General features: G+C 43.9%; 1 protein-coding gene and 1 long non-coding RNA gene across 5 annotated transcripts in view; one reads left to right on the forward strand and one right to left on the reverse strand.

Annotated features, from left to right (window-relative positions):
• Positions 1–972: 972 nt before the first annotated feature.
• Adamts9 (a disintegrin-like and metallopeptidase (reprolysin type) with thrombospondin type 1 motif, 9) overlaps positions 973–24,820 on the reverse strand; it is a 171,752-nt gene continuing 147,904 nt past the window's right edge. For 3 of the 4 annotated variants that reach the window (XM_006505263.4, XM_006505261.4, XM_006505262.4), the window contains 7 exons: positions 24,625–24,719; positions 24,424–24,518; positions 24,198–24,331; positions 21,757–21,848; positions 15,120–15,224; positions 5,667–5,761; positions 973–2,850 (listed from right to left, as the gene is read on the reverse strand). In XM_006505263.4, the coding sequence (XP_006505326.1) occupies positions 5,672–5,761; positions 15,120–15,224; positions 21,757–21,848; positions 24,198–24,331; positions 24,424–24,518; positions 24,625–24,719 (611 nt within the window). In that variant the 3' untranslated portion in view covers positions 973–2,850; positions 5,667–5,671. The remainder of the gene's footprint in view (positions 2,851–5,666; positions 5,762–15,119; positions 15,225–21,756; positions 21,849–24,197; positions 24,332–24,423; positions 24,519–24,624; positions 24,720–24,820) is intronic. The other variant, NM_175314.4, reaches the window with a different exon arrangement.
• Gm52913 lies at positions 14,950–16,204 on the forward strand. The gene is made up of 3 exons (XR_003956476.1): positions 14,950–15,310; positions 15,431–15,550; positions 15,978–16,204. It is a non-coding gene; the product is annotated as a predicted gene, 52913 (long non-coding RNA).

The raw sequence follows: 24,820 nt of genomic DNA on the forward strand, positions 1-24,820 counted from the left end.
GGGAAGCAATCAGCAGACTTATCCAGCTATGATGCCTGCAAATCATAACAACAGCCAGCATGGTGCACTAACCCTAAGGATGCAGTAGTGGTGTGCATACCTTAGTGTTTAGCAAGAGCTTTCACGGTGAGCTTGAGATCTGCTCAACAAGCGAGGACCATGCCTAGAACCCAGGGCTAGGGAAGTCTTGAATTTTGGAGGGGAACCTACAGCCATCACTTCACTAATTCAACATAATCCTTAATTATATTCTAAATATTTGGCCTTATACCCAAAGATAAGTGTAGTCCTCATTTGTCAAGGGAACTCCTCTTTGTAACAGATTGATGCCTTTACAGATAACCGCAAGCAACCAAAATGCACAGTTGTGGAGCCCAGGCCCAGCGGACATGTCTACAAAACACTTCCCACATGTGAGGCTCAGGGGACATCATAGAAGAGGAATGGAAAGATTGTAAGAACCAGAGGATCAGAGAGCTGATATGGTCTCCTAGGAGTGTCAAAAGCTATGCCCATAAAAATCTCATTAGCATGATGACCTAAACATAAGCTAAGGACAAGACAGACATGGCAAAATGGATGGGGGAGAGGCCAAAGAACCTCAGCCTTAGCTGGTTATCCAGTGTCAAAAGATCAGCCCTGAAAACGAACATGCAAGTAACATTCTACAGACTGAGCAAGTTATATGTATATATGTAACAACAATTAATAGTTTAAAAAAAGAGGCCATGAACTTGATAGAGAACAAGGAGGGGTATATGGGAGGGCTTGAGGCTGGAAAGAGATGGTAAAAATGATGTAATTATATTATAACCTCACTATACATATATTATAAACATTGATGTTAGAATATATTTTATATACAAATATATGTATATTGAGGTTATGACATATAATATTATATATATATATATCCCTAGAGACATTTGTATTTGAACTTTAATCAAGAGTCCAGAAGCCAAGAGAAGCATCTATGGTTTGGATGTGGTCACAATATTTATTTATAATATGTTTCACATGTATTAACAATAGAAAAATGACACTTGTTCAAACACCAAGTGCTCTGGCATTTCTGTGGAGTTGGGGAATACTGTCAGGGTTTTCCTAATCTCTTTGGTCTTGGAAAGCTTGGTCAGGCTTTCTCAAGTAAAATGTCTTGTGACCACTGCCTCAGCACGTTCATTCCTGAAAGAAGTAACAAAAGGTGGATTCGTGGAAGATCAGAAAGACCTGGGCATCTTAGACACCAGTTTGTTTTTTCACACAAACGCTGAAGACCACAGGAAACCCGGCAGGGTATTAGGCTCCCAGCCTCAAGGGAAGTCATATCATTGGCCAAAGTTTTCAGGTAAAAGGTGGTCGATCTCCTGTCGTTCTCTGAGTATGCTGAGGGGTGTTAAGGCCATACACCTGTGGTAGATCCTTTGTGTTGCTGCTCATAAACTTGGAGGATATCGTGACAAAACAGCAGGAGAGCCTCCTTTCCCAGTGTCACTCTGTAATGAAGCTTTTGGTGGACCCTCCCAATGATTGACAGGAGTCCAAGGCACCATGGAGCAGAGTAGATCATATTACCAACAACAACAGTAAGACAAGAGTCCAGCTACTATTAAAAAAAAAAAGACAGGTCTAAAAAGAAGAGTAAATAGTAGGTCTTACTCTAGCAAGTGATTTTATCCATTGGGGATAATCTATTTCTTGCTCCCTTTTGTTAAGTGTTTACAGTTTTGACTCTGACAATTACTTTAAAAACATATAATATTAGCACCAAGGCAGCACAATTCTTCCCAGAGATCACATGAAACGGAATAAAGACTATGATGAACAGTTGGTACAACCTGTGATGTTGCTAACTTACTCATTGGCTAATGAAACGTCCCCACAATTGCCAAAAATACCCTTATTCAACCCACATAGCACCTTGATGTCAGCTAGGTTGTTAAAAAAATAATTACAAAAATTTTCAAAATGTAACAGTAAAACACATTTCCAGGTAAAAAGTAAACAACAGTGTACCGTGATAACGAAGAGTCACTTTGTCATATACTACATATAATGTAGAGTACGTAAAATGCAGCTGTCTGACTGCAAGGGGGAGGATCATGCACAGGCAGTCATAATAAAATCATTTTACGTACAAAAATATTACATCACAATAAATAATTTCAAACATAAATATTAAACTTTACATCATTAGGGTGTTCCGCAGGTTGAGTATCCCTCATTGAAATGCTTGAGACCATCAGTGTGTATTTCAGACATTTTGAAGACTTGGCGATATTTTCATATTTAAGATGAGATCTTTTTGGGATGGGGCTCATCTAAACATGCTATTAATTTATGCCTCTTCCTTTTGAACGGAGTTGTAGTTTACTAGGAGATTTTAGCGTAGGGTTTAAGCAGTAGGGAACTCAGGAAGAGAGCAAGCCATGCCCAAGAATGTGGGTTGTGTGTCTCCTTTCTGTTTCTTAGGAAACTTTACATGCATGGCAGAAATATAATTTTATATGGTACTTATAAAAATTTGTGTATGAAGCAAAGTTTCATGGCATGAAATTTACCATTTGAGATCTCATGCTAGCACTCAAAAGTTTTCAGAATTTGGAGCATTTCAGAGCTTAAAATTTTAAATAAGGGATGCTCAACCTGTATATATATATATATATAATATATATTTATATATATGCATATGTACACACATATACACACACATTCACACACACACACACACACACACACACACACGCGCAGACAGATCCACACACACGCACACAGATGCACCCAAATTCAAGGTGGAGGTATTGAATTACTATCCTTCATCCGTCTCCTATGGCTTCCTCTTCAGAGCCCCTGAAATAAACAAACCAGAAGTTATAAGTCTTCCGTAGCAAAAGCTGAGAGTCAAGAGTAGGTGAACTAGGCTCTTCCACGTGCAGAAGTGTCACTTAGGATATTCTCTAGGTTAGAAAGTGAACTCTTTTATCTATCTATCTATCTATCTATCTATCTATCTATCTATCTATCTATCATCTATCTAATCATATATCTATCTATCTATCTATCTATCTAATCATATATCTATCTATCTATCATCTATCTATCTATCTATCTATCAATCATCTATCTATCTAATCATATATCTGTCTACTATAAGCAACACAGAAGTGGGATGGGGATGTAACTCAGTTGTGGAGTGTCTGTTTAGCTGTGTGAAGTCCTGGGTTTGAACTCCAGTACCAGAGAAAAGAGAGAACAGGCATGTGGAGATTGAGGAGAGATGCCTGCAGGAAGGCAATAACTCACTGCAGTGAGTTGGTCTCAGATCCACCGCCCAGAACGTACACACATGAATACATGAATGTAATTTAAAAAGAATAATTACAAAAGAATGAAAGAGAAAAGAGTCCAGTGCCTAGAAATTTCATCTGGAATAACATTCGAATGTTAGAATATTTCTTTCTAGTCTTCTTACATATGTGTACTCATGTTTTATGACACATAACAGACACAAGAAAAGAAGACATAGAATGCATACAAAAATGGGGTCTTTTAAGTATGTCTGCTGAGTTTTGCCTACTGCCACCACCCCATCTTTTCTTTTTGGATCTCAAGTCTTTCTTCAACCATTGTGATTGTGATTGTGTGTATGTGTGTGGTGTGGGTGTGTATGTGGTATATGTATGTGTGTGGTGTATGCATGGTGTGTGTGTGTGCTTTGTATGTGGTATATGAGTGTGTGTGTGGTTTGTTTTATTCTCTAGCCCAGGCTGTCTTGCAACTCACTCACAATTGCTTTGTTCATTGCTCTGGTTCTAAGGGGCAAACCCAGCCTTGTTCATGTTAGGAAAGTGCCTTACCACTGAACCATATTCCCAAGTCAAGCCTCTGCTTGCTGTTAGAAGTGACCCTCTTCCAAATGCAGCTGTCAGTCACCTGACTCTGTAGGCACAAGATCTCAGGCCACCAGACACTGATTGCTTCAGAACTGACCAAGTGATCCATCCAGAGGTAAGGAGAGGCTTTTTGCTGTATTTTGTGTATGTGTGCTTTGCTTGACTGTTTATTTGTGTGCCATATGTCTGCCTGGTGCCCTGGGTGGCCAGAGGGAAGTATCAAACCCTTGGAACTGGACTTACAGATGGTTCTGAGCTGCCATGTGGGTGGTGGGAATCGAACCTAGATCCTCTGGAAAAAGAGCCAGTGGCACATTTATCTACTGAGCCTTTTCTTTAGCCCAAGGGTTACTTTTCAGAATGGTTGCAGAAAGCATTTAGTTGAGCCAGGAGCTATAATGATGATGTAATTGTAGGTATGGGGAAGATGACATGCTAAGGGAGAAGCACCATGAGGGCTCGCTACTGATCAATGGAGCACAATACTGTAGAGCTGTGCCTGAAGAAGGCACAGCATGTGCGCATCCCAGTTATTAAACACATTGTCTTTGCCTTTTGCAACACAACTAATACTAATTTAAGATGGCAATTTTGCCTATGCATGGTGGCATGTGACTGTGTGCAAATGAAATCCCAGCACTTGGGAGACAAAGACATGAGAGTTCCAAGTGTGAAGCTAGCTTGGGCTAATAAGCAAGAGCTTGTTTAAAAAAATACTTAAAAAGTACTTTTTAATACTGATGTTTACTTAAGCATTTGTCAAATAGTAACTCATGTGTCAGAGAATCAATGAGCTATTGGGGGAACTGAATGGGCCATTGGACAGTATAGGGTGGGTGTTAGAAGGTCACACAAGTTGGTTGAACTTTTGTGTCATGCAGCTGAAGGAACCAGGATGATGAAAAGTGACCTGTTTAATCTTTTGTCCAGCAGAGGGAGCACTTGCTAGCATACGAATGAGTCTCCTGTGGACTTCGATAGAATAAAGATTCTGGTTTCTCATGTGCAGAGAGGGTCTAAGATCTGCATTTATAATAAGATCTCAAATGACACTGAGTTGCTGGCCCCACCTGCTGTGAGTGGCACATAGGTGACACTACAGTGATTGAGAGCACAGTCCTTGGTGTAAGGTACCACTGGGGGCTGCAAGGGACTTCACTGTGACCTCAGAAAGCTTCTTAACGGTCGTGGCCTCAGCTTCCTCTACTGCAAAATAAGGACAAGAGCTCTACCTCATGACCTCCTTGTGAGAGTCACTGAAAATGGTTCCCATAAGTTACTCAGCGCAGTGGAAGCTTAACAAACCTCAGCACTACTGTAATTATTATATTCCTGGTATTATTATATATAACATACTATATATATTTTACTTTCATAAAAGTAAAAATATATATATACTATATGTATTCCAGGATATATATTATATCTGGAGATATTATATATCTCAGCCCCCTACTTCACAATTTTCAATATTCAAAACATGGATTTCTGGATCTTAGGAAGTAAGACTCTCAGAGATGAAACACAGAAAGCAGCATTTTCAGCAGGCAGTGAAGAGAAAACGTATGCAGCCTGAGGAGCCTGGGTTCAGGGGTGAGGGACAGATGGCTTCAGACACAGAAAGATAGACAAACAAGAATATAAAGGGCAGAATATTATTGGGTCAGCTTCACGATGCTTGACAGTAGCTCTGTCTGGGGGAGAGGTCTTTTACCCACATCTGTTTATCACTAGGCTATAGATTAAAATGAAAGAGGTGATGGGAGAACTTACCTTAGTTATGAAACTCGCACCTCCAGGCCAGTGCCGGAGGATGGGGTACACTTTCCACAGTAACCGCCGCATTTCCCTACGACCCGGGTACCATCCTGCAAAAACATGAGTCGTCTTAGATGGCTTGTGAGGTTCCTGTTTTCGGGGAAAGTAATTCTTGCACCATAGTGTATTGAAATGAAACTCAACACACTCATAATGATCTAACTGCATAGGTCAGCAGACAAGGCTCACAGGGTCAAACCCAGACCACCACCTGTTTCTGGACGACCTAAAAGCTAGAGTGGCATTTTTGTTTTCATTTCAACCAAGGGTCTTGCTATATATCCAGGCTTGCTTCAGTCTCCTGGGTATGGGATTAGAGGTATACGTCTCCATGCCTGGTTAGTTTATTATAGGTATACATTTCCATGCCTGGTTAGTTTATTATAGGTATACATTTCCATGCCTGGTTAGTTTATTATAGGTATACATCTCCATGCCTGGTTTGTTTTGCCTTTCTACAGAGGTGAGAAAAACTATGACGAGTATATCTTGACAGCTAAAAACTGTATAAGATTCAAATCTTGGCATAGCCAGCATCACTCATGTACTTAAAGCCTAGAGCTGCTTTCATGGTGCACTAAGAGGAATGAGTAGTTTCTAGCTTCAAGCTACTGCTCAATACACCATGAATCGCAGCAACGCAACTCTAACTCAGCTGTGTTGCGAGTGTGAGGTGCATTGCTAGATCATAATATTTTCATTATTTTCTTACTACAATTGTGATGGTAAATCTTCATTGTCACCTTGTCTGGATTTAGAATCACCTAGAAATGCTCTCCTGGATGTGTCTCAGAGGAGGGAACACCTGCTCTAAACACAGGCTCAGAGCTGAGGCTGAGTTAGCGCGGGGGCGGGGTGTGGGGGGAGAATGAGGAAAGCCTGTGTTTCCCCCATTCATCTTTTGGTTTCTGGCTGTGGATGCAATGGGATCGCTGTCTTTCCTCCTGCTCCTGTCACTACGCCTTCCTCCTCACGATGGACGGTGCACCCTCAGACAGCCAGAATAAACCCTTCTTCTTTTCAGTTGGTTTTATTGGGCATTTTGTCACGGCATTGGCACGAGTCACTAATCCAGGAGCCCATCGGACTGTGATACATCAAGGAGAAGATGAGGACAGTGGGCTTTAAATGTCCTGCTCTTAAGATACAGGGGCATGTGGAGTGTTCTGTGATCAATTTTAGGCAATAAATTATTGTGTTTATCACACAACAGTATTACAAGTAGGCTTAAGAAAATAACAACAACAGAGGGCATCCCCACACTGAGCACTTATCACAGTATTTCCAGCTTAGGAGAAAGCCACCATCAAAATGCGGGAAATTTAAGATAGAATATCAATCAACACAGCATATTTGGTTCACAAAAACAACAAGTGGGATTAGGTACATTCCATGTGCCTCAATTCTTAGCAAAATAAGAGAAAATTAATTTACCCACCAAGCTAATTATATTTTATTTAACAGCAAGAACCGAAGGAGCAGGTGGAGGGGAAACAAATCCCAAAGATCTTGCTCTTTATTCAAGGAGAGCCCACTCACTGTGCGATGACTAGGATACATGTGTGTGCAATGTCTCTGAGAAGCAGACTGGAATGCAAAGCTGTGGAGAAGGAACCAGAGCGAGGGACCGAGAGACTCTCTGGTGATACTAGTTACTTTTCTCCTTGGCGACACAAAGTACCCAACAGAAACAACTCAGGAGAGGAGGAGGCAAGGGTTTATTTAGGGCCCCAGTTTCAGAGTACTGCCTGTCATGTGTGAAACCGCGTGGCAGCAGGGAAGTGAGGCTGCAGGTCGGATAGTGTGGGGCCAGGGAGCCTAGGAGAAGGCCTGGAGCGAGAGTGGGGCTGAAGCATGCCCAAACCCAGGTCCTGAGATCTGCAGGAGTACGATCGCTTCCCCACCCCCAGCCCTACACCACCTCCTCTCCCCTGCCTTGGGCCAGCATACTCTGATGCTCATATCCCTGTGCCTCCTACCCTTGCCTCATCAGAGGCGTTGTCACATAGCCAGTAGCCCGGTTAAACTTCCTTTCCCCCTTCTTATAAAGTCATGTCCAGCAGCACCTGGAATTCTTCCTTATGCAAATGAGGCATCCCCAACATCCTGGCCCCAGCCAATCACATGCACTCATCCTGATAGCCCCTCCCCACCCAAAAGTTTAAATAGTCTTTGTTCCCCCCTCCCCCAATAAACTGAACCAGTTTTTTGAAGCTGCTCCTGTGTGTGTATGTGTGTGTGTGTGTGTGTGTGTGTGTGTGTGTCTGTGTGTGTCTGTGTGTGTCTGTGTGTGTCTGTGTGTGTCTGTGTTCTTTACCTGTGCACTCACGGCCGACCAAGATCCCGACTGCACCCAGCCATCCCAGCTAAGCTTCCCTCCAGTCTAGCCTAGTGTGTGCTTGCTGCCTGGCAGGCTATCTTGAAGGGCAGGGCAGTGAGGCAGTATGGCCTTCACAGTCAGGAAGCAGAGAGAGGGAGGGAGGGAGGAGGGGCAGGGGAGGGACGGGGGAGGGGCAAAGGAAGAGGCAAGGGAGGGGCGGAACACTGGTCCTTAGCTCGCTCACTCCCTTTTCTTCAGCCACCCAATTTTAGGATTCCTTTTGGTGAGGCCTAGAGTCCAAACATTTGACCTATTCTATTGTATGGGGTAAGAGCTGAACAGCAGCCAATATTTTGAATAAGTTTTTTGAGGTCAGAGGTGAGAATAAAATCTGTTCCCGGTCACTACAAGTGAACCCTCAGTGGCTTTGAACGTCAGCTCTGCTACTAATAAGAAACTTAGCCTATAACGGAGGAAGGAGATCCTGATAGGGAACACTTAAACTATGTTTAAGTGATATGGCTTAAATGACAAGCAGTGTTAAGCTTTTTAAATGCCCTTCCTAGGGCCATCGCAAGTTAAGACAAGGAGATGCATCTCTATTCCGTACACACTCACAGTGATTGTGTTTCCTGAGCACAAACTGCAGACCTGGACTTTGATGTGTGGAGGACATAATTTTCATATTTCAAAATCCATTTAACCAGGCCATTTAACAGGACGCTCCCAGATAACTTTCAGCTGCAAATGATTAATGGAAGAACAGGTATCAAGGTGCAGGAGAGATGGCTCAGCAGTTAAGAACGCTCACTGCTGTCTAGCACCCACACCAGGCTCACACTGGCCTGTAAGCGCAGCCTCAAGGAATCCAAGACGTTCTAGAGGACCTGCACGCATCTGGTAAGTAAAGCCCATGCAGGCGGGGACACACTTGTAAGCAAAACAATAAACCTTGTAAACAAGCAAAGGCCAGAAGAAAACTCTAGGACAGTTTTACAAATGCCTGACAGACTTGAGCATGCGTGATTAAAAGTGTACAGTTGTGAAGAGATGGTAGTGCTTGGCAATGGCTGTCTACGTAAAAAGGCATTTAGCAACACGAACGAAAGATCTCCTTCCCATTAGCATTAACAGACAAATGTTTACCATAAATTTTGATAATAGAAAACACTAGTTAGACAAAATATTTTCCTTCTCCAATATTCTATTATTTCCTTGGTAGATGTGTTAAAATGTTACCCAGTTATTTGTATTGTATCTTTAGAATTCAACTAGCAACATCCTCTCTCTCTCTCCCCCCACCGTGTGTGTATGTGTGTGTATGTGTACACATGTGTGTGTGCCAGCGTGTGCGTGCACGCACACTCGCACACTCAAGTGCATGCCAGAAGAGGCATCAGATCATCCCAGGACTGGATTTAGAGATGGTGGCACACCATCATGAGGATTCTAGGAATGAGCCTGGAAGAGCACTTAAGTGCTTTTAACCACCGAGCCACCTCTCCAGCCCAAGTAATAACACTTTTGCGGATATCTGTACTCTCTTGATATGTACATACATATATTATCCATATATAACCAATCCTGCCATTTGGCAAAACACAAAACAAAACAGATAAACAAAACAAAAACCCCAAACCAAATCTTTTCTATCTATCCTGTTCACTGAAAGGGTTGCTGATTCCTGCCCCGGTCTGTGCTGTGCTGCCCTGGCCTAAGCCCCACAAAGTCGGTGCTGGGCCGCCCTGACACATTTGTCTTCTGTCAGTCTTTCCTACACCTGCATTTCTTTGGATTGCACCTCCAACACAACACAATCCTTGCTCCACAGAACCTTTGCATGCGCCAGTCTCCAACAGCTGAAATGCTCTTTTGTTCTTTCCCGTATGCCCCACCCCCCAGCCTAAATGTCTCATAACCCAGTTCAAGGTCAGCTTCTGGGACATAGTTTTGGCTCAGTTATCTGCTGCAAGCACCCCACAACTGGGTAGTGTTCTTTCATTTCTTTTCATCCTAGAATGTAAGTCCCATGATATACAAGTGATATCTTGTCGAATTGGAAGCATCTAGGACCAAGGACTGAGTAATGATCCAAATCCATTTATTAAATGGATGAGATGAATGATTGAAAAAAAAAACAAAGCTGGATTATTTATTTATTTATTTATTTATTTTTGGTTTTTTAGAGACAGGGTTTCTCTGTGTAGCCCTGGCTGTCCTGGAACTCACTTTGTAGACCAGGCTGGCCTCGAACTCAGAAATCCACCTGCCTCTGCCTCCCGAGGGCTGAGATTTGGATTTTCTTTTGAGCTGTAAATGTTTTGCTCATTAGTTTCCCTGATGCTTTTTTCACACTTTGGAAATATCCCCTGCTGCAGTGCAGTACCGGCTCTGCTCTCTTTATGGACCATGCCGCCTAAGCCCTGCCCCTCAGCCTCCTTGGACAAAGCTCCACTTTCTCCACAACTAGGAATGATTTGAACACACTTACACCTCATATCTTTGGGCTTCATCCCCAGAAAGGGTCAGGGGTCATGCAGATATGGTTCCTACAGCCCACTTGTCTCTTGCAAACAATGGCAGTAGGTAATCTCGGGGTTCTTTTTCCACCCAGAGAGAATGAGAAAGAAAAGCGGTGCCAGCGGGGAATTGAGCTCGGTACTGTGGTGACTATATCTCTCTGTCCTTACAAAGCCATTGCCTCAGGACATCCGTAATAGCCTCTCTTCATCAAATGAGAAAAGGCCTAGGCAGTCATAAATTGAAAACAAAATAAATTTGATAATGATTTTACAGTAGTTGCACTATTTCTTCCTCCGAAAACTCTGCTAATTTAGGCAAAACAGATAAAGTGGGGCTACCCTTTTACTCTCTGTGATGGTACTATCCTCAAATGATGTTAAAGATGGTCCTAGCATGTCAGCATCCTGACAGCCACCAGACTGAGAAACAAAACAAGACTGAAAAGTAAGAAAAACATGGCTGCCGTGGAGACAGCTTCTTTCAGAAGGAAAGGGAGCCAGAAGCCCTTGCTGTCATGCAATGAAACCCTGGCTTTTATTTCTTTATTACAGTTGAATTCTCTTTTAAATAAATAGTTTGTTAATAATAGCTCCAACTATTGCATATAAGTGAAGTGAATGACGCACTGCCCTATTAGGCACAGCTTGTATTCCCAATTTTCTATTATTTTTCTCAGTGGACAGGATTCAGGGGAGCCGATGCCCATGATTTAGGGAGGGGCCTATTTTTGGCGGAAGCATGGTCATTTGCCTGTCTTTAGTGGAAGGGCTAAGAGGCAAGGGTGTGTTAAGAAAATCCATAGAGGCTGGGCAGTGGTGGCACATGCCTTTAATCTCAGCACTTGGGAGGCAGAGGCAGGTGGATTTCTGAGTTCAAGGCCAGCCTGGTCTACAAAGTGAGTTCCAGGACAGCCAGGGCTAGACAGAGAAACCCTGTCTCGGAAAAAAAAAAAAAAAGAAACATAGTTTAGGACCTAAAGTAAAATGTTAGGGCTAAGATGACATGCAAAACTGACTCCTTCTGAACTGCATACAAAACATGTAACATATAATTTTCCCCAGTACAGTCCTCAGGCAACTATGTACATACATCTACATATGTGTAAACATACTATCCAGTTTCCATAGAAAAGTGCAGACTAAAAGGTACACGTGTAGAAAATGTGAACCTATGGAAATTCCATGTTGTAGGTCTAGGTACTTGCTGGGTTTTCACAAACTGGAAAGCAATCCACACGCACACACATGAGATTCTACTGTACTGTGCACACACATGTGCATACTCATGAGATTCTACGATGCTGTGCACACACACATGTGCACACACATGAGATTCTACTGTACTGTGCACACACACATGTGCACAGGCATGAGATTCTACTGTACTGTGCACACACATGTGCATACTCATGACATTCTACGATGCTGTGCACACACATATGCACACTCATGAGATTCTACTGTACTGTGCACACATACATGTGCACACGTATGAGATTCTACGATGCTCTGCACACACACATGAGATTCTACTGTACTGTGCACACACACATGTGCACACGTATGAGATTCTACTGTACTGTGCACACACATGTGCACACTCATGAGATTTTACTGTGTACACACATGTGCAGACATGTATGTTCATTTCTTAACTCAGTTGTTGTAAAAGAATTCAGAGGTGGGAAAAGCCTGTTTGATTCATTATCTTATAAAGCAATTATTTTATTTACAATCCTTTGTATAGCACAAGGAATCCCTGGTAGAGAGCAGGCTCCCTGTGCCTTAAAATTCGCCAGGCACCTCAGGAAAGCAGATAACCCCTGAGCACCAGCCCCAACCAGCCACAAGTAGGCTTTCTTTGAGCTGCCTGGCCCTGGAGACCTATGCACGATCTTTGCCCTGAAAGAGCACCAGGCAGGCAGTCCTGAGGACAGTGAACAGTGCCACAGCAGAACTCCAAACAGGCCTGAGGAGTCCTAAGCACAGATAGCATTGGAGGGACCAGAATGTTCCTGGCAACTGAGCTCAGGACTTGGAATTTTCCCTCATGCCTCACTCAGCTCCTAGTCACAGCATCTCTTCTGTCCACGTATGCAGAGCTCTGAGCTGAGACAGTAAGAATTCACCAGACCCTCCAAGCAATCACTAACCCGCACCAGCTCTCCCAGGCTCAGCCTGGACAGCTCCCCCAGGTTCCACCTCTAGCCTGCAGTCCCTTTACCCACAGCAGGCAGCCTCAGCTAGCTTCTGCAAGTTAGTAGTAAGCCACAAGGCTGCAAAGATGCCACATCACTGCCTGTTGCTTATGCTCCTGCCTTGGTTTCACAAGACCCCGAGGTGACGATGTTGATGACCACCTGCACTGTGTGTGTGGAGACTTCCTGTACGGATGGAGAAAGCCTCTTCTCTCAGCAGCTATGGAGGGCCGTCACCAAAGAGGAGGTGTTCTTCAGGGAGAGGACCATCTGAACTTTTCCTCAAGCTTAGCAGTTCTGGGGGTCCATTCTCATAGGGGATGCTATTCTGAGGCCCTGGCTCTGGTCTGTCAGGAGCTAGGAAGACTGCAGTCCTTGATTCTACATATCTACACGTGAGCACTTGCACACGCACACGCACACGCACACGCACACGCACATGCACACACACTGGGCAGCAGGGTGGAGAAGAAAGCCCAGCAGCTCAGGCAGAATTCTCAGAGGGTGGGGAACAGCCTTGCAGTACTCGACATGGCCATAAGATGGCACTCCAGCCTTTAGTTATTTTTAGCCTCTGGCTGAAATTTCAATTATGATTGACTGTAGTCTAGCAAAACTATAACATATGTATGTATGTATGTATGTATGTATGTATGTATGTATGTATAAATGCAACATATATAGCTTACAAAGATGATTTCATTCAACCACATCTAAAGCAGTTCAAAATTTCAAATCGGGTCATTGAGGCATAACGCGCCTGTCATGTTGAGACATGAACACAACAAAATATACTGATTTTATTTCCTATAAAATCTATAGGACTGGGATTAAGGTGGGGAGTAGTAGAGTTAGATGTCTTGATGTCAGGGCTCAATCAAAGATTACAGTCGTCTCTATTCTGTTTGGTGGGAAGGCAATACTTATGATGAAATCACAGCAATCGCTTGACCTTTGAATGAGATTTGTGATCCCTGGTTAGCTTTGTGGCGAGACCAGGACCTGAGATACAGGTAGGGTTCTGGACGTTTAAAAAGGAGTCAGGAAACACACTGTCCTGAGATGCCGTGTGGAACCTCCCCTATGCTGGGGCTTTGGATCAGTGCAGGCTGAATTGCCGCTTCATCTCCTGCTTCTAACCCAAGACACCACATTTGGAGGGGTTGCCGAACTCAGCAAGTGAAAGTCTAAATGCTCGTCAAATATGGATTTCAGATAAACAACATATTACCATCACGTGGCATTACTCATAGTACTGGTCATTAGGAGACAGGGTCTAGCTGTGTAGTCCACGTTTACCTTGAACGGAAGGCTCTCCTGCTCAGCTTCCCCAGTGCTGAAGTTACAGCGGTGTACCCCATACGTGGGAACAGACTGTCTAAAAATATGTAAATATCCCATACAAGCTCAAAGGAATAGTATAAAACCACCTCCCAGGTGACCTGACATTCTACCCTGCAGTTCTAACCAGGTAGCCGCACTCATCCCACCCCATTATTCTGGACTCAGACCTCCTTTCTTCCCCCTCTCTCTTTTCTTCCCACGTGCACAGGGCTTGAACAGGAACTGGGAAAAGTCCCATATCTCCAGGAGACCAGATGCTGCGGTGGCCTGAGAACTCAGTGGAAGGGCTTTAAGGAGGAGTTTCTGCCCCATCACCCTTCAGAATCACCATGGAGACACAGCCCCAGAGGTTTGCATCCCCTGAACCTAGTCAGGGGGCCTAGGGGTACATGTAAACTTCCCTGGTAGCTCCACGGGGTGCGTGATTCTTGGGCTGGGCTGTGTTTATCAACCACTTGGGGCTTGCTCAACTACAGAATTGGACCCAGAAGACCAGGATCCAAGCACCTGTCTTCCAACACGCTCTGCGGTTGCAGACATGCTAAAATGCACTGGGTTCAGGGTGGCCAGAACAAAGTGGATTATTGTATTCCTAACTTCCCAGAAAATATCACCCCATAACCTCTTCCTATTGGAATTGCAATTGTTTCTGGGCAGAACAAACCAAACCAAACCATCATTTGTCGAGGTTCACATAGGTGAGTTGCGTTTGGTTAGTTAAGATATTTGAGCTGTGTGTATCCTAGAGCCCTGCCCCCCTTCCTCTTTTAATTCAGTAGGCTTTCCAGGTGCTTGGATGGCTTTGCATTTACTAGGTGGGACAAGCTTCAACCAGGTGAAGTGAGTCTCTCCTGCTTCACCCACTTCTAAATCCCTTCCCGTATTTGTGTCCTAAATTTTCTCTCTGCCACTTTGGAAAAACAAACAAACAAAAGTTTGGTGAATGGGAAAGCACACCTGCTCTGCTCCTTCGGTACACAGCCACTCCCCCAAGAGCCATCCTCCAAGCAATACGCAGCCTTACCGGAGACTTCTTGATGTCCGAAACAGCGTAATTCCCTTGTGACGTCCATCTGGCAGACTCCGTTAAAGACAGCCCAGTCCCATAAAGGTTGATGCTAAAGCGCCCCTGGAACACAAAGCCAACACAAAAGACTTTCAGCCCATGTGACATACCAACCAAGGCAGAGCTGACACACATTCAAAGGCACTTTGGTAAGCAGAAAGGTGTTAATTAATTTTGATGGCCGCTAATCGTTGAAGGTATTTTGTTGTTCCGTTGTCAGAGCTAGGCGCCTTACATTCATGATTTCTAGGTAGGGATTTTGTTTACAGGCGGTGAAACCCAGGATCACAGCCGATCGACTCCCTCCTGAACACAGAAAGCCCTCAGGTCATCTTTACTGACTTCTAAATCCTCTCTCAGAGCTTCCTCCAGCCGGCCTCCGTAGCACGGTAACCCTGATTGTTGCTCACAATTATCAGATTCCTTCAGGACCAAAATGCCGCAGTGTAATTTTTCTAACAAGATCTAGCTGCCAAAGTTCCCCCCTCCCCCCCCCCCCCCCCCCCGCTTCCAGTTCCCTGGGGCGAAGAGCAAGCACACTTTGTACCAAGCACCGCTGGGTGTGAGTTCAAAGCAGAGGCGCGTTTCCAAAAGCAGCCAGAAGAGGGCGCGCATCGCCTGCTGAAGATAGAGCCCACTCCCAGCACATCTAAGGCTGTTCCCCGCCCCCCTCCGCCCCGCCAGTCTTAGTTCAGGAACAGAATTCCCAAAGGCCACAAGGGTGTGTGGTCTGGGCCTTTGATAATGATATTTATCTCTAAGGAGTCCCTGCAGTAGAGACATCCTGAAACGGTCTCTCCTCTCTTTCAAAACCAGATCCAACACTGGCGGGTTCTGAGCTGAGAACGTTCTGTGACCCTGAACATGCGTGCTCTCAGGATTACTTTCTCCAGAACTGAGAACCCACAACTTTGACAAAAGTTAAAACAAAGAGATAATGGAGAGCTGCCACTCAGAGCCAAATCCTAGTATGAAAGCGTTAACTCCTTCAACAATGATTAGGAAAGAGAGAGAGAGAGAGAGAGAGAGAGAGAGAGAGATTTCAGCCTTTCAGAACCTCAGTTTGTCCATTTTTATTTATTTGTTTGTTTGTTTGTTTTTCGAGACAGTGTTTCTCTGTATAGCCCTGGCTGTCCTGGAACTCACTTTGTAGACCAGGCAGGCCTCGAACTCAGAAATCTGCCTGCCTCTGCCTCCCAAGTGCTGGGATTAAAGGTATGCGCCACCATGCCCGGCGCAAGTTTGTCCATTTTTAAAATGCAAGGTAAAGTATATACTTCCTTCACTTACTGTAGTAATGGGAATAAATAAAATTAGACATGAATAAATTGGGTGTGGTGGTCCCTGCCTACGATATCAATGCTCAGGAGACTGAGACAGGAGGATGACAGTCAGATCCAAGTCACCTGCATTACCTAGGGAAACACTGCCTTAAAACAACACTTAGAAGAAATAAATAAGTAAATAAAATCTCATGTTGTTGATACTTAGTAGAAATACTGGTATCTGTAACAAAAATACAAGCATCGCTTCTGTGTTTTCTGGTCCTGCATTTTCTAATTGTTTCACAATAAATTCTTGTTTTCTTTGCCTAGGTTTAATGATAATTATTTAGGGGAGGGGCTCAGTATTACTTTATCTATGTATATCAGCTATTAGTAGTAACATGTCTCTGACAGTTGATAGGCTTTTCCAGTAAATAGCACATCTTAGGTCTTCAGATGAAACTTTTTTTTTATATACTTTTTATTAGGTATTTTCCTCATTTACATTTCCAATGCTATCCCAAAAGTCCCCCATACCCTCCCACCCACTCCCACTTTTTGGCCCTGGTGTTCCCCTGTACTGGGGCATATAAAGTTAGCGTGTCCAATGGGCCTCTCTTTCTAATGATGGCCGACTAGGCCATCTTCTGATACATATGCAGCTAGAGACAAGAGCTCCGAGGTACTGGTTAGTTCATAATGTTGTTCCACCTATAGGGTTGCAGATCCCCTTAGCTCCTTGGGTGCTTTCTCTAGCTCCTCCATTGGGAGCCCTGTGATCTATCCAATAGCTGACTGTGAAGGAGATGGGGCTTGGGGTTTCTTTCTCCCTGCCAGTTTCATAAAGAGGAAAGGATCAGATTCCCAGATCCCTCCGGAGCTAAGGCACCACAAACATGACATGGGAAAGAGGGTTTCCGCCCACAGAGTGACCAGTCAGTGGTCCTGGTGAGGGTGATGCATCTTCGGAAGAAATGTGGCAATGTCTACAGACCCCATCCTGTGGCAGGGGCATATGCAACAGGGAGACACTAAGAACTCCATGGGGCTGCCTGTAACAGGACAGCTCCCCTTCCCCCTCAGAGCTATCCTGCCCTGGTCCTTGAGGTCCAAACTGCTGCAAGTGAGACATGAATGTGTGTGTGTGTGTGTGTGTGTGTGTGTGTGCGCGCATGTGTGTGTGTATGTGTGTGCATGTGTGTGTATGTGTGCATGTGTGTGTGTGTGTGTGCATGTGTGTGTATGTGTGTGCATGTGTGTGTGCATGTGTGTGTGTATGTGTGTGTGTGTGTGTGTGTGTGTGTGTGCGCATGTGTGTAAAGGATGGATCCATTCCACAACAGCCTTTCCTGCATCTGCTTCAGGGACAGTAGACAAGTGGCTCCCTTGCCCAGCCCACCCATAAAATGGCTAAGCATGAATTTTTGAAAAGGAGGTTATGGGATGGAAGACCTCCTTATTCTGTATCTAGACCTTTACCTGGCAGAGAATAAGAAGTATTATTAGATATTTTAAATGACCATACTGTGTAGATGTTAGTAGTCCTTACACTGAGTGGCCTCAATACCAAGGTGTTTTGCGTAGACTGGATTGGGATTTCCATACAAGCCTCCTTCAGAGTTTTCTGTTGCTAGCCTTTTCTTCCTTACTATTTTTTCCTATTAATTTATTCATTCATTCATTCATTTTACATCCCGGTTGCTGCTCCCCTTTCTGGTTTTCCCCTGACACAGCCCCCCCCCAACCCCCCAGCCCTTCCTCTCTCTTAACAACACAGTTTGGAGAGAAAGTCTCATTATATGGCCCAGGCTGTCTGGAACTCAGTGTCTTCCTGCTTTAGCCTCTGGAGTGTTGAGAGTGCAGGTGTGCACACGACCACGCCCAGATCCCACTGACCATGCCCCTAGCTCATGGTCACTGTTACTCAGATGAGTAGGACCCTCTGTACAGATGTTCCACATCACAGCGTGACCCAGAGGTGCTTGCTTTCTCCCTCCCACCTGTCGTCCACTCCACATTGCTGCGCGGCAGGGAACACACCTGGCCTGTTTTGGCATTGAAGTTCCCGGAAGGTAGATGCTGTGAAGAACTTTGGCATGGAAGTTCCAATCCAGTCACTCTAAAAACTAAGTGTCTGAGAGGGAAAAACCGCCGATGCTCTCTCTCTCTCTCTCTCTCTCTCTCTCTCTCTCTCTCTCTCTCTCAATACCTGCACCCATAGTCTCAGCTTTGGTGTTTAAGAGGATATGGCGTGTAACTACTGCCTCTTGGTTTGGGGGCAGAGGCGGAGAATGAGGATATATATACACTGAGGGTCTGCAGGAAAAGGTACTTAGACCAATAGGGAGCCTATTCGTGTCCAAGAGGAGTGAATGTGTTAGAACTCAGCCTGTTGACAGAGTGTAAAAGACATCTACCATAGTGGAGATGGAGTCAGACATCTTGAAATCAAATCTAACCTGCCCTGAGACATCTGTGTGGTTTGGAAAAATTAGATTTTCATCTCAAGGGGATAGAAAAGTGAGATTCAGTGCTGATATCTTAAGGGTGTTAAGCACACTGCCTGAAATACAGAAAAAAAATCTCAATAAAGGCGAGTGAGTAATTTCAGTTCCAATGGAAACACTACTGAGTTTACCACAATCAGAATAATAAAAAAAAAAAAAAACATATTCTAGCCATGGATGATGGTTCAGGGAATTTACTCGTACTGAAAAATAAGCTTTTAAAACAAAGACAAAGGATGAAGAGGGGAAAAAAAAAAGAGGCTCAAATGAGGCATCCTTCTGCTTTGATGTCAAAGCAACCATGAAGTTGCAGACTACTGCACACAATCAGGCTACCCATAAACCCTTCCCTGGAAAATCGAGTTGGGAAAAAACCCTCATGTTTTTCATAAATACAGTTAGTGCCCAATAAATTTGTAAGGAGCCCAATAGGGTCGGAAGTATTGTCTGAGGGAAAAATATAAATCCTCTCCCTGTCATAGACTTTCCCTCCTTAGCAATTGCTTCTTATCAGAACTTAGTAAATGAGTTCTTGTCTCTGAGTTATTAAAATAAATGAAAACAAATTACCCTTCATTTACCGAAGAATTAACTTCCCGAAGGATATGCACATAGAAATGAGGAAATCCTGAGACAGTTGAAGAAGGCAGGACAGGGTCAGCCTCTTAGCCACTGAAATGCAAGCCACACTGACAGGATGCGTGGAGCTATCCACACTCTGAAAAACCTGCACCACAAACATTTAGGGTTCCTTGGTGATGGAGGAGACACACCTTCCTTCAATCATTATGTCCTTTGCTGCTTTTCTCTCTTCCCATGGGGCACCCGTGCCGTGACTCTGAGATGCTTACCCCTGATGTCCTAAAGTTCAAGGCACACAAAACACTTTGAGAACACTTCTTCCTTAGAAGAAAGTTCACATGAGTTTGGATGACTCTGTGGTTGGGGGCAAATCCATTCGTCCTTCAGAGACAGGGCCTGGGACTTTGAATGTACCCTCCAATGCCAATGCCCAGGCTTCTGGGTGCTCATAAGTGGAGGATTCCCACCACAGCCTAACAACAGTTTTGCAAAAACCAAAGGAAGCAGTGGGTTGGGTTTCCTGTCTTGTAGAAGATTCCTCAGGTTTGTCCTTTGCTCCAAGTGCTGAAGCTTCTTGCAAAGACCACTGGTCATTTTGCGTGATTAGCCCAGGTTTACTAACACAGCATTTCCCAAGGGTTGAACCTTGGAAGAGGCAAGAAAGCTAATGATTGTAATATGGGCATAAAGGGCTGAAGATGCCAAACTTGCATTGCTAGTATGCACATCACAAATTTTATACATCTGCAGTAGAGCTAGCAGTTGGAATCAAGATACCGACAGAGCCCCAAGACTCAGTCTAATGGGACTTCTAGAATATCATGGTTTTTCATGTTTTATTCTCCTCATGGGTGATGAGTTCCTTGGACTTGGACATTGTGAATCTCCAGCAACAGAGATGCGACTTGGCTCTGAGTAAATGTAAACTTGCTGAAACTGTTCTAGTAGCCCAACATTAACAGAGTCAAAGGAAACCCATGAGCATCTTACAAATTTGCGATGGCCCAGTTCCAATATTTATTTGTTTAAAACCGTAAAATATCCATTGATATTAAAAATAAAAAACAAAACTCCTTCTGGACTTTTTCTCTACCAATACACATTTTCAAAAGCACACCGGAGAGGGAGAGAATAATGTAAATGCACTGCTCATATAAAATTCTCAAAAAAATACTTTAAGAAAAAGTTTAGCATGCATGTGGCCTTGGGTTCAATTCCAAGCACTATAATCTCTCTCTCTCTCTCTCTCTCTCTCTCTCTCTCTCTCTCTTTCACACACACACACACACACACACACACACACACACACACACACACACACACAACCTGAAAAACAATTTATTACACATGGATGGTATCATGGTACATGGTATACATGGTACATGGTACATGGTATACATGGTACATGGTACATGGTACTTCTGATATTGGTTTCTCATTCATAATCCCATGAGCGGTTTTCTACGTTTTATAGAATTCAGAATTTGTAATGACAAACTGTTATGTTGAGGATCACCTGTAGTATTTTTTCTCCTGTTTCTTTGTTTGTTTGGGTAGGTGTTGGGGATTGAGTCCGTGGTCTTGTGCATGAAGCTCTTTTGAGGTAAGGTCTAACTCACTAGGTTGCCAAGCTTGTTTGGAATTCCTTTTAGCAGAGGTAGGCTTCAACCTTCCAATCCTTTTGCCTCATCCTCTCAAATTCCTGAGACTTCCAGTCTACACCATCAGAGTTGGTTCTATATTGATTTTCTATTTTTATTTTTTTTTAGAGTCAGTTCTATCCATTTCTTCTCACTTAGTGACATACTGTTGGTGACAGTTTAAATCAGTTATGGGGAAAATATTTATACCATAGAAATGAGAAAGGCTACAAAGCCTGAATTTTGTTGATGAAAAGCCCATTGTTAAGCATTATTCAACATTCTACTAACTGGACTATTCATTTATTGAGCCATAACTTATTGAATCAAGTCATTGCCTACAACATGTGATTTGTTCTTAAGTCTTGAACATTATACATGACACATCTTACTGAATACAGAGTTATGCTTGCAACTATGAGAATTTTCTTAGGTGTCAATTTTCTGGGTCACACTCCAAAAGTATTAGTGAGGCCCCAGATATAATTCAGATAAACTGTCCCGTGATCAACTGTTCTAATTCCAGGAACAATGGGCAGAGCGGCCTTGGAAGCAGGGTGAGTGGTGGATTCCTGGGAAGGGGTATGGCTTGAGGACATACCTGTGGACATTTGGCAGCACTGTAGCAGTCCCCAGCGGTGGCAAAAGGAACAGGATGTCCTTCACTTGTCCTTGCAAACTCTAAGTCAGTGGCTGTGGGTTGGGGAAAGGGTTAAAGGGAGAGGAAAGAAGGAAGGGCAGGATAAGTAGGAAGGGGCAGGGCATTAATAAAGAGATGGAGGAAAGAAGAAGGAGGAGAAGAAGGGGACAAAGAGGAAGGAAGAGGAGAAGAAGAAGAAGATGGAGGAGGAGGAGGAGAAAAGAAGGAGGAGGGATGGGAGGGAAAGAAATAACTTGAATTATTAGTGAGCAAATGGATCCAGATGTGCTCTGGTGTTTTCCCTGTTACATTTGTACTTCTGAGAGCTTTCCCTGGGCTTTATCAGCATTGACTGTCTGTCTCCGCAGAGTATGTGAGCCAAAAAGAGGTTTAATGTGACCTTAGAATTGATTCCTACATAAATAGGAATCACTTAAGTGCAGTGTAATTGAGCACGGGTGAACCTCTTGTTACCCCACATCCCCAGCTTAAGGACGGGGCGAGAAGCCAGGGAAGTATTTCCAGCCACTTAGGGGCCATCCCCAAAGTTTCCTCTGTCCTCCTGTGGCCTACGGCCTATTCTTGCCAGAATGTAGAACAATTAGAATTCACATCTTGAAATTATTAATGGCAATTTCTCAAGTTCGGGGCTAGCTTATAGTTTAAAAGAAAAAAAAACCCCACAAAACAATGGTGACCCACAGTTGTTTTTAACCCCGTTGCTGCTCCTCCTAGCTCCACACACGCACAGGAGGATCAACCACAAGCTACAGAAGGTCTGCAGAAGGTGGCTTGGGGAATGGGTAGGGCTCTTGTTTGTTAGTTTTTTTCTGTTTTTATTTTTCTACCCTTTCAGGAACAGCTGTAGGCCATAGTTTTCACAGCAAACCCTGCTTTTGTGGGGAAAAGATCTGGGATTCTCTTCATGGGGTCTTTCTCTTTTTAAAGTTGTCACTAGTAAATATTCACTATATCTAATGGTGGGTTATGGCGCCTTCATGTGCACATATGCACACACATAATATCTTTTGAACATATTCACCCCATTCCCGTCTTCCCTCCCCGCTCCTATGCCCATCCAATTTCTTTCCTTCCCAAGTGGACCTGATAAGTTTCATTACAGTCACTTATGGGGACATGGGTGAGGGGTTATTTAATGGGCAACTTATCCTCGCTACACCACTGAAGACAATGTATCTCCCTCCCTTAGCAACTTCACTGCCTGGAGGTCCTCAGTTGGGTAGGATTAAAGGCACTGTTTGCTAGGGGGACAGAGTCATGAGGCCCCGCCCCCGATGATCTAAAACTGCAGATCTACACTGCACCTAGCCCTAATCTGTATAGCTGACAGCAAATTAAAAACAACAACAACAACAACAACAAACCTCAATATAAATCACGTTTAATCTAACTCGAGAGGGAACCAGGGTAATATTATGGGTGCAATGTTAATGAGAAAAAAATTAATTCTTCATTATTTCTGTTCTTCCACTATTCAAGAGAATGTGTTTAGATATTTTAGCTATCTTTCCTGGCAGCAGTGATTAATGTGGCCAGCAGTACAGGAGTGCTGGCCAGAGTATGAAATCAGACCATGCACAGGCTTGTTAGGAAAGGTAATTCTGGATCCATTTTTCTTCCATGAATCCACAATCAGATAAAATTAGTTTTCTCTCCATGTGTGTGTGTGTGTGTGTGTGTGTGTGTGTGTGTGTGTGTGTGTGTGCTTTGTGCTGGGCAGAGCCATCTGGAGGCGAATGTGCCTTACAAATGACTTTGCCACAGGGTTTCCTAGCTGCTGTTTCTTCTGTTCTAGAAAAGTCTTTCTGCTCTATTGCACCCTCTGCATAGAAACCGAGTGTCTAACCCTTCTGCAACCTTAAGTTCCTGATCCCAAGGCCATGCTTACTAGGATGCCACCCTGGTTGGTGATACTGCCATGAGCAAATATTTATCTATTTCTTTTTTGTTTGTTTGTTTGTTTTGTTTTTGTTTTTCGAGACAGGGTTTCTCTGTATAGCCCTGGCTGTCCTGGAACTCACTTTGTAGACCAGGCTGGCCTTAAACTCAGAAATCCACCTGCCTCTGCCTCCCGAGTGCTGGGATTAAAGGTGTGCACCACCGTGCCCGGCTTATCTATTTCCTTTCACCATTCAATGCAAACCTGATGAAGACCTGATATATATAGTACCTGACCTATATACTATAGTATAGTAGCCATCCTATAGGCCCTGGAATTCCCCACTGAACATGAAAGACAAAGGCTTGGCCTATTAAGCATATGGTGGGGTTGTCACTGATGAAATGTGTGACTTCCCTTCTGTACCTATGTTCTCAAAGGACCCATGTTCCCTGAGTGGTGAGGAGGTGTTCACAGCTGTGGGATACTTCCTGGAACTTACTTATAATCTGCATGCTGGTCAGGTCGAGTCGGATTTTCTGGAAACTGGAAAAGCCAGCAGCTGTGTAGTCCTTCCGGCAATGGCAGTCATCTCGCCGGCTCCCATTATAGGGACATTCTGTTGGGTTGTGCAATCTAAGCCGTGGAGATAGCATTCTGGTAAGAATGGGATGGTTTTCTCTAGGAAGCTCCAGGCATCTAAGCTCTTCAGGGACAAAGCCTCTTACCTGTGACCATAAACTTCGGAGAAGTTCTCTGAGTCACCGTGAGCCAGTGTCACATACTCCTTGGGATAGTCAGAATTCATCCCTGCACAGAATACCTGTAAGATACACAAGGAAGGATCTAACAGAAGTGCTCAGAAGGAGTGATGAGATTACCACGAAAACATTCTGTGAACAGTGACTCAACAACAACTCAGCACTCACCTTTAGCGGCTTCCCTCTGACAGCCAGGAAATACTCCCCATCAACGCTGGCGCTGTTGAGTTTTTTTACCTCCTTGCAGTTCTGGGGTAGCTCACCTAGGAAACACAAGTAGTAAAAATGGACTAACTAGTCTCAGATGTTCAGTATTTACCAACAGAATACATCACTAACCGCCCAAGAGGTAGAATCAAGAGAG

This window comes from Mus musculus, chromosome 6 (genome assembly GCF_000001635.26).
Source record: "Mus musculus strain C57BL/6J chromosome 6, GRCm38.p6 C57BL/6J".
Lineage (NCBI taxonomy): Eukaryota > Metazoa > Chordata > Mammalia > Rodentia > Muridae > Mus > Mus musculus.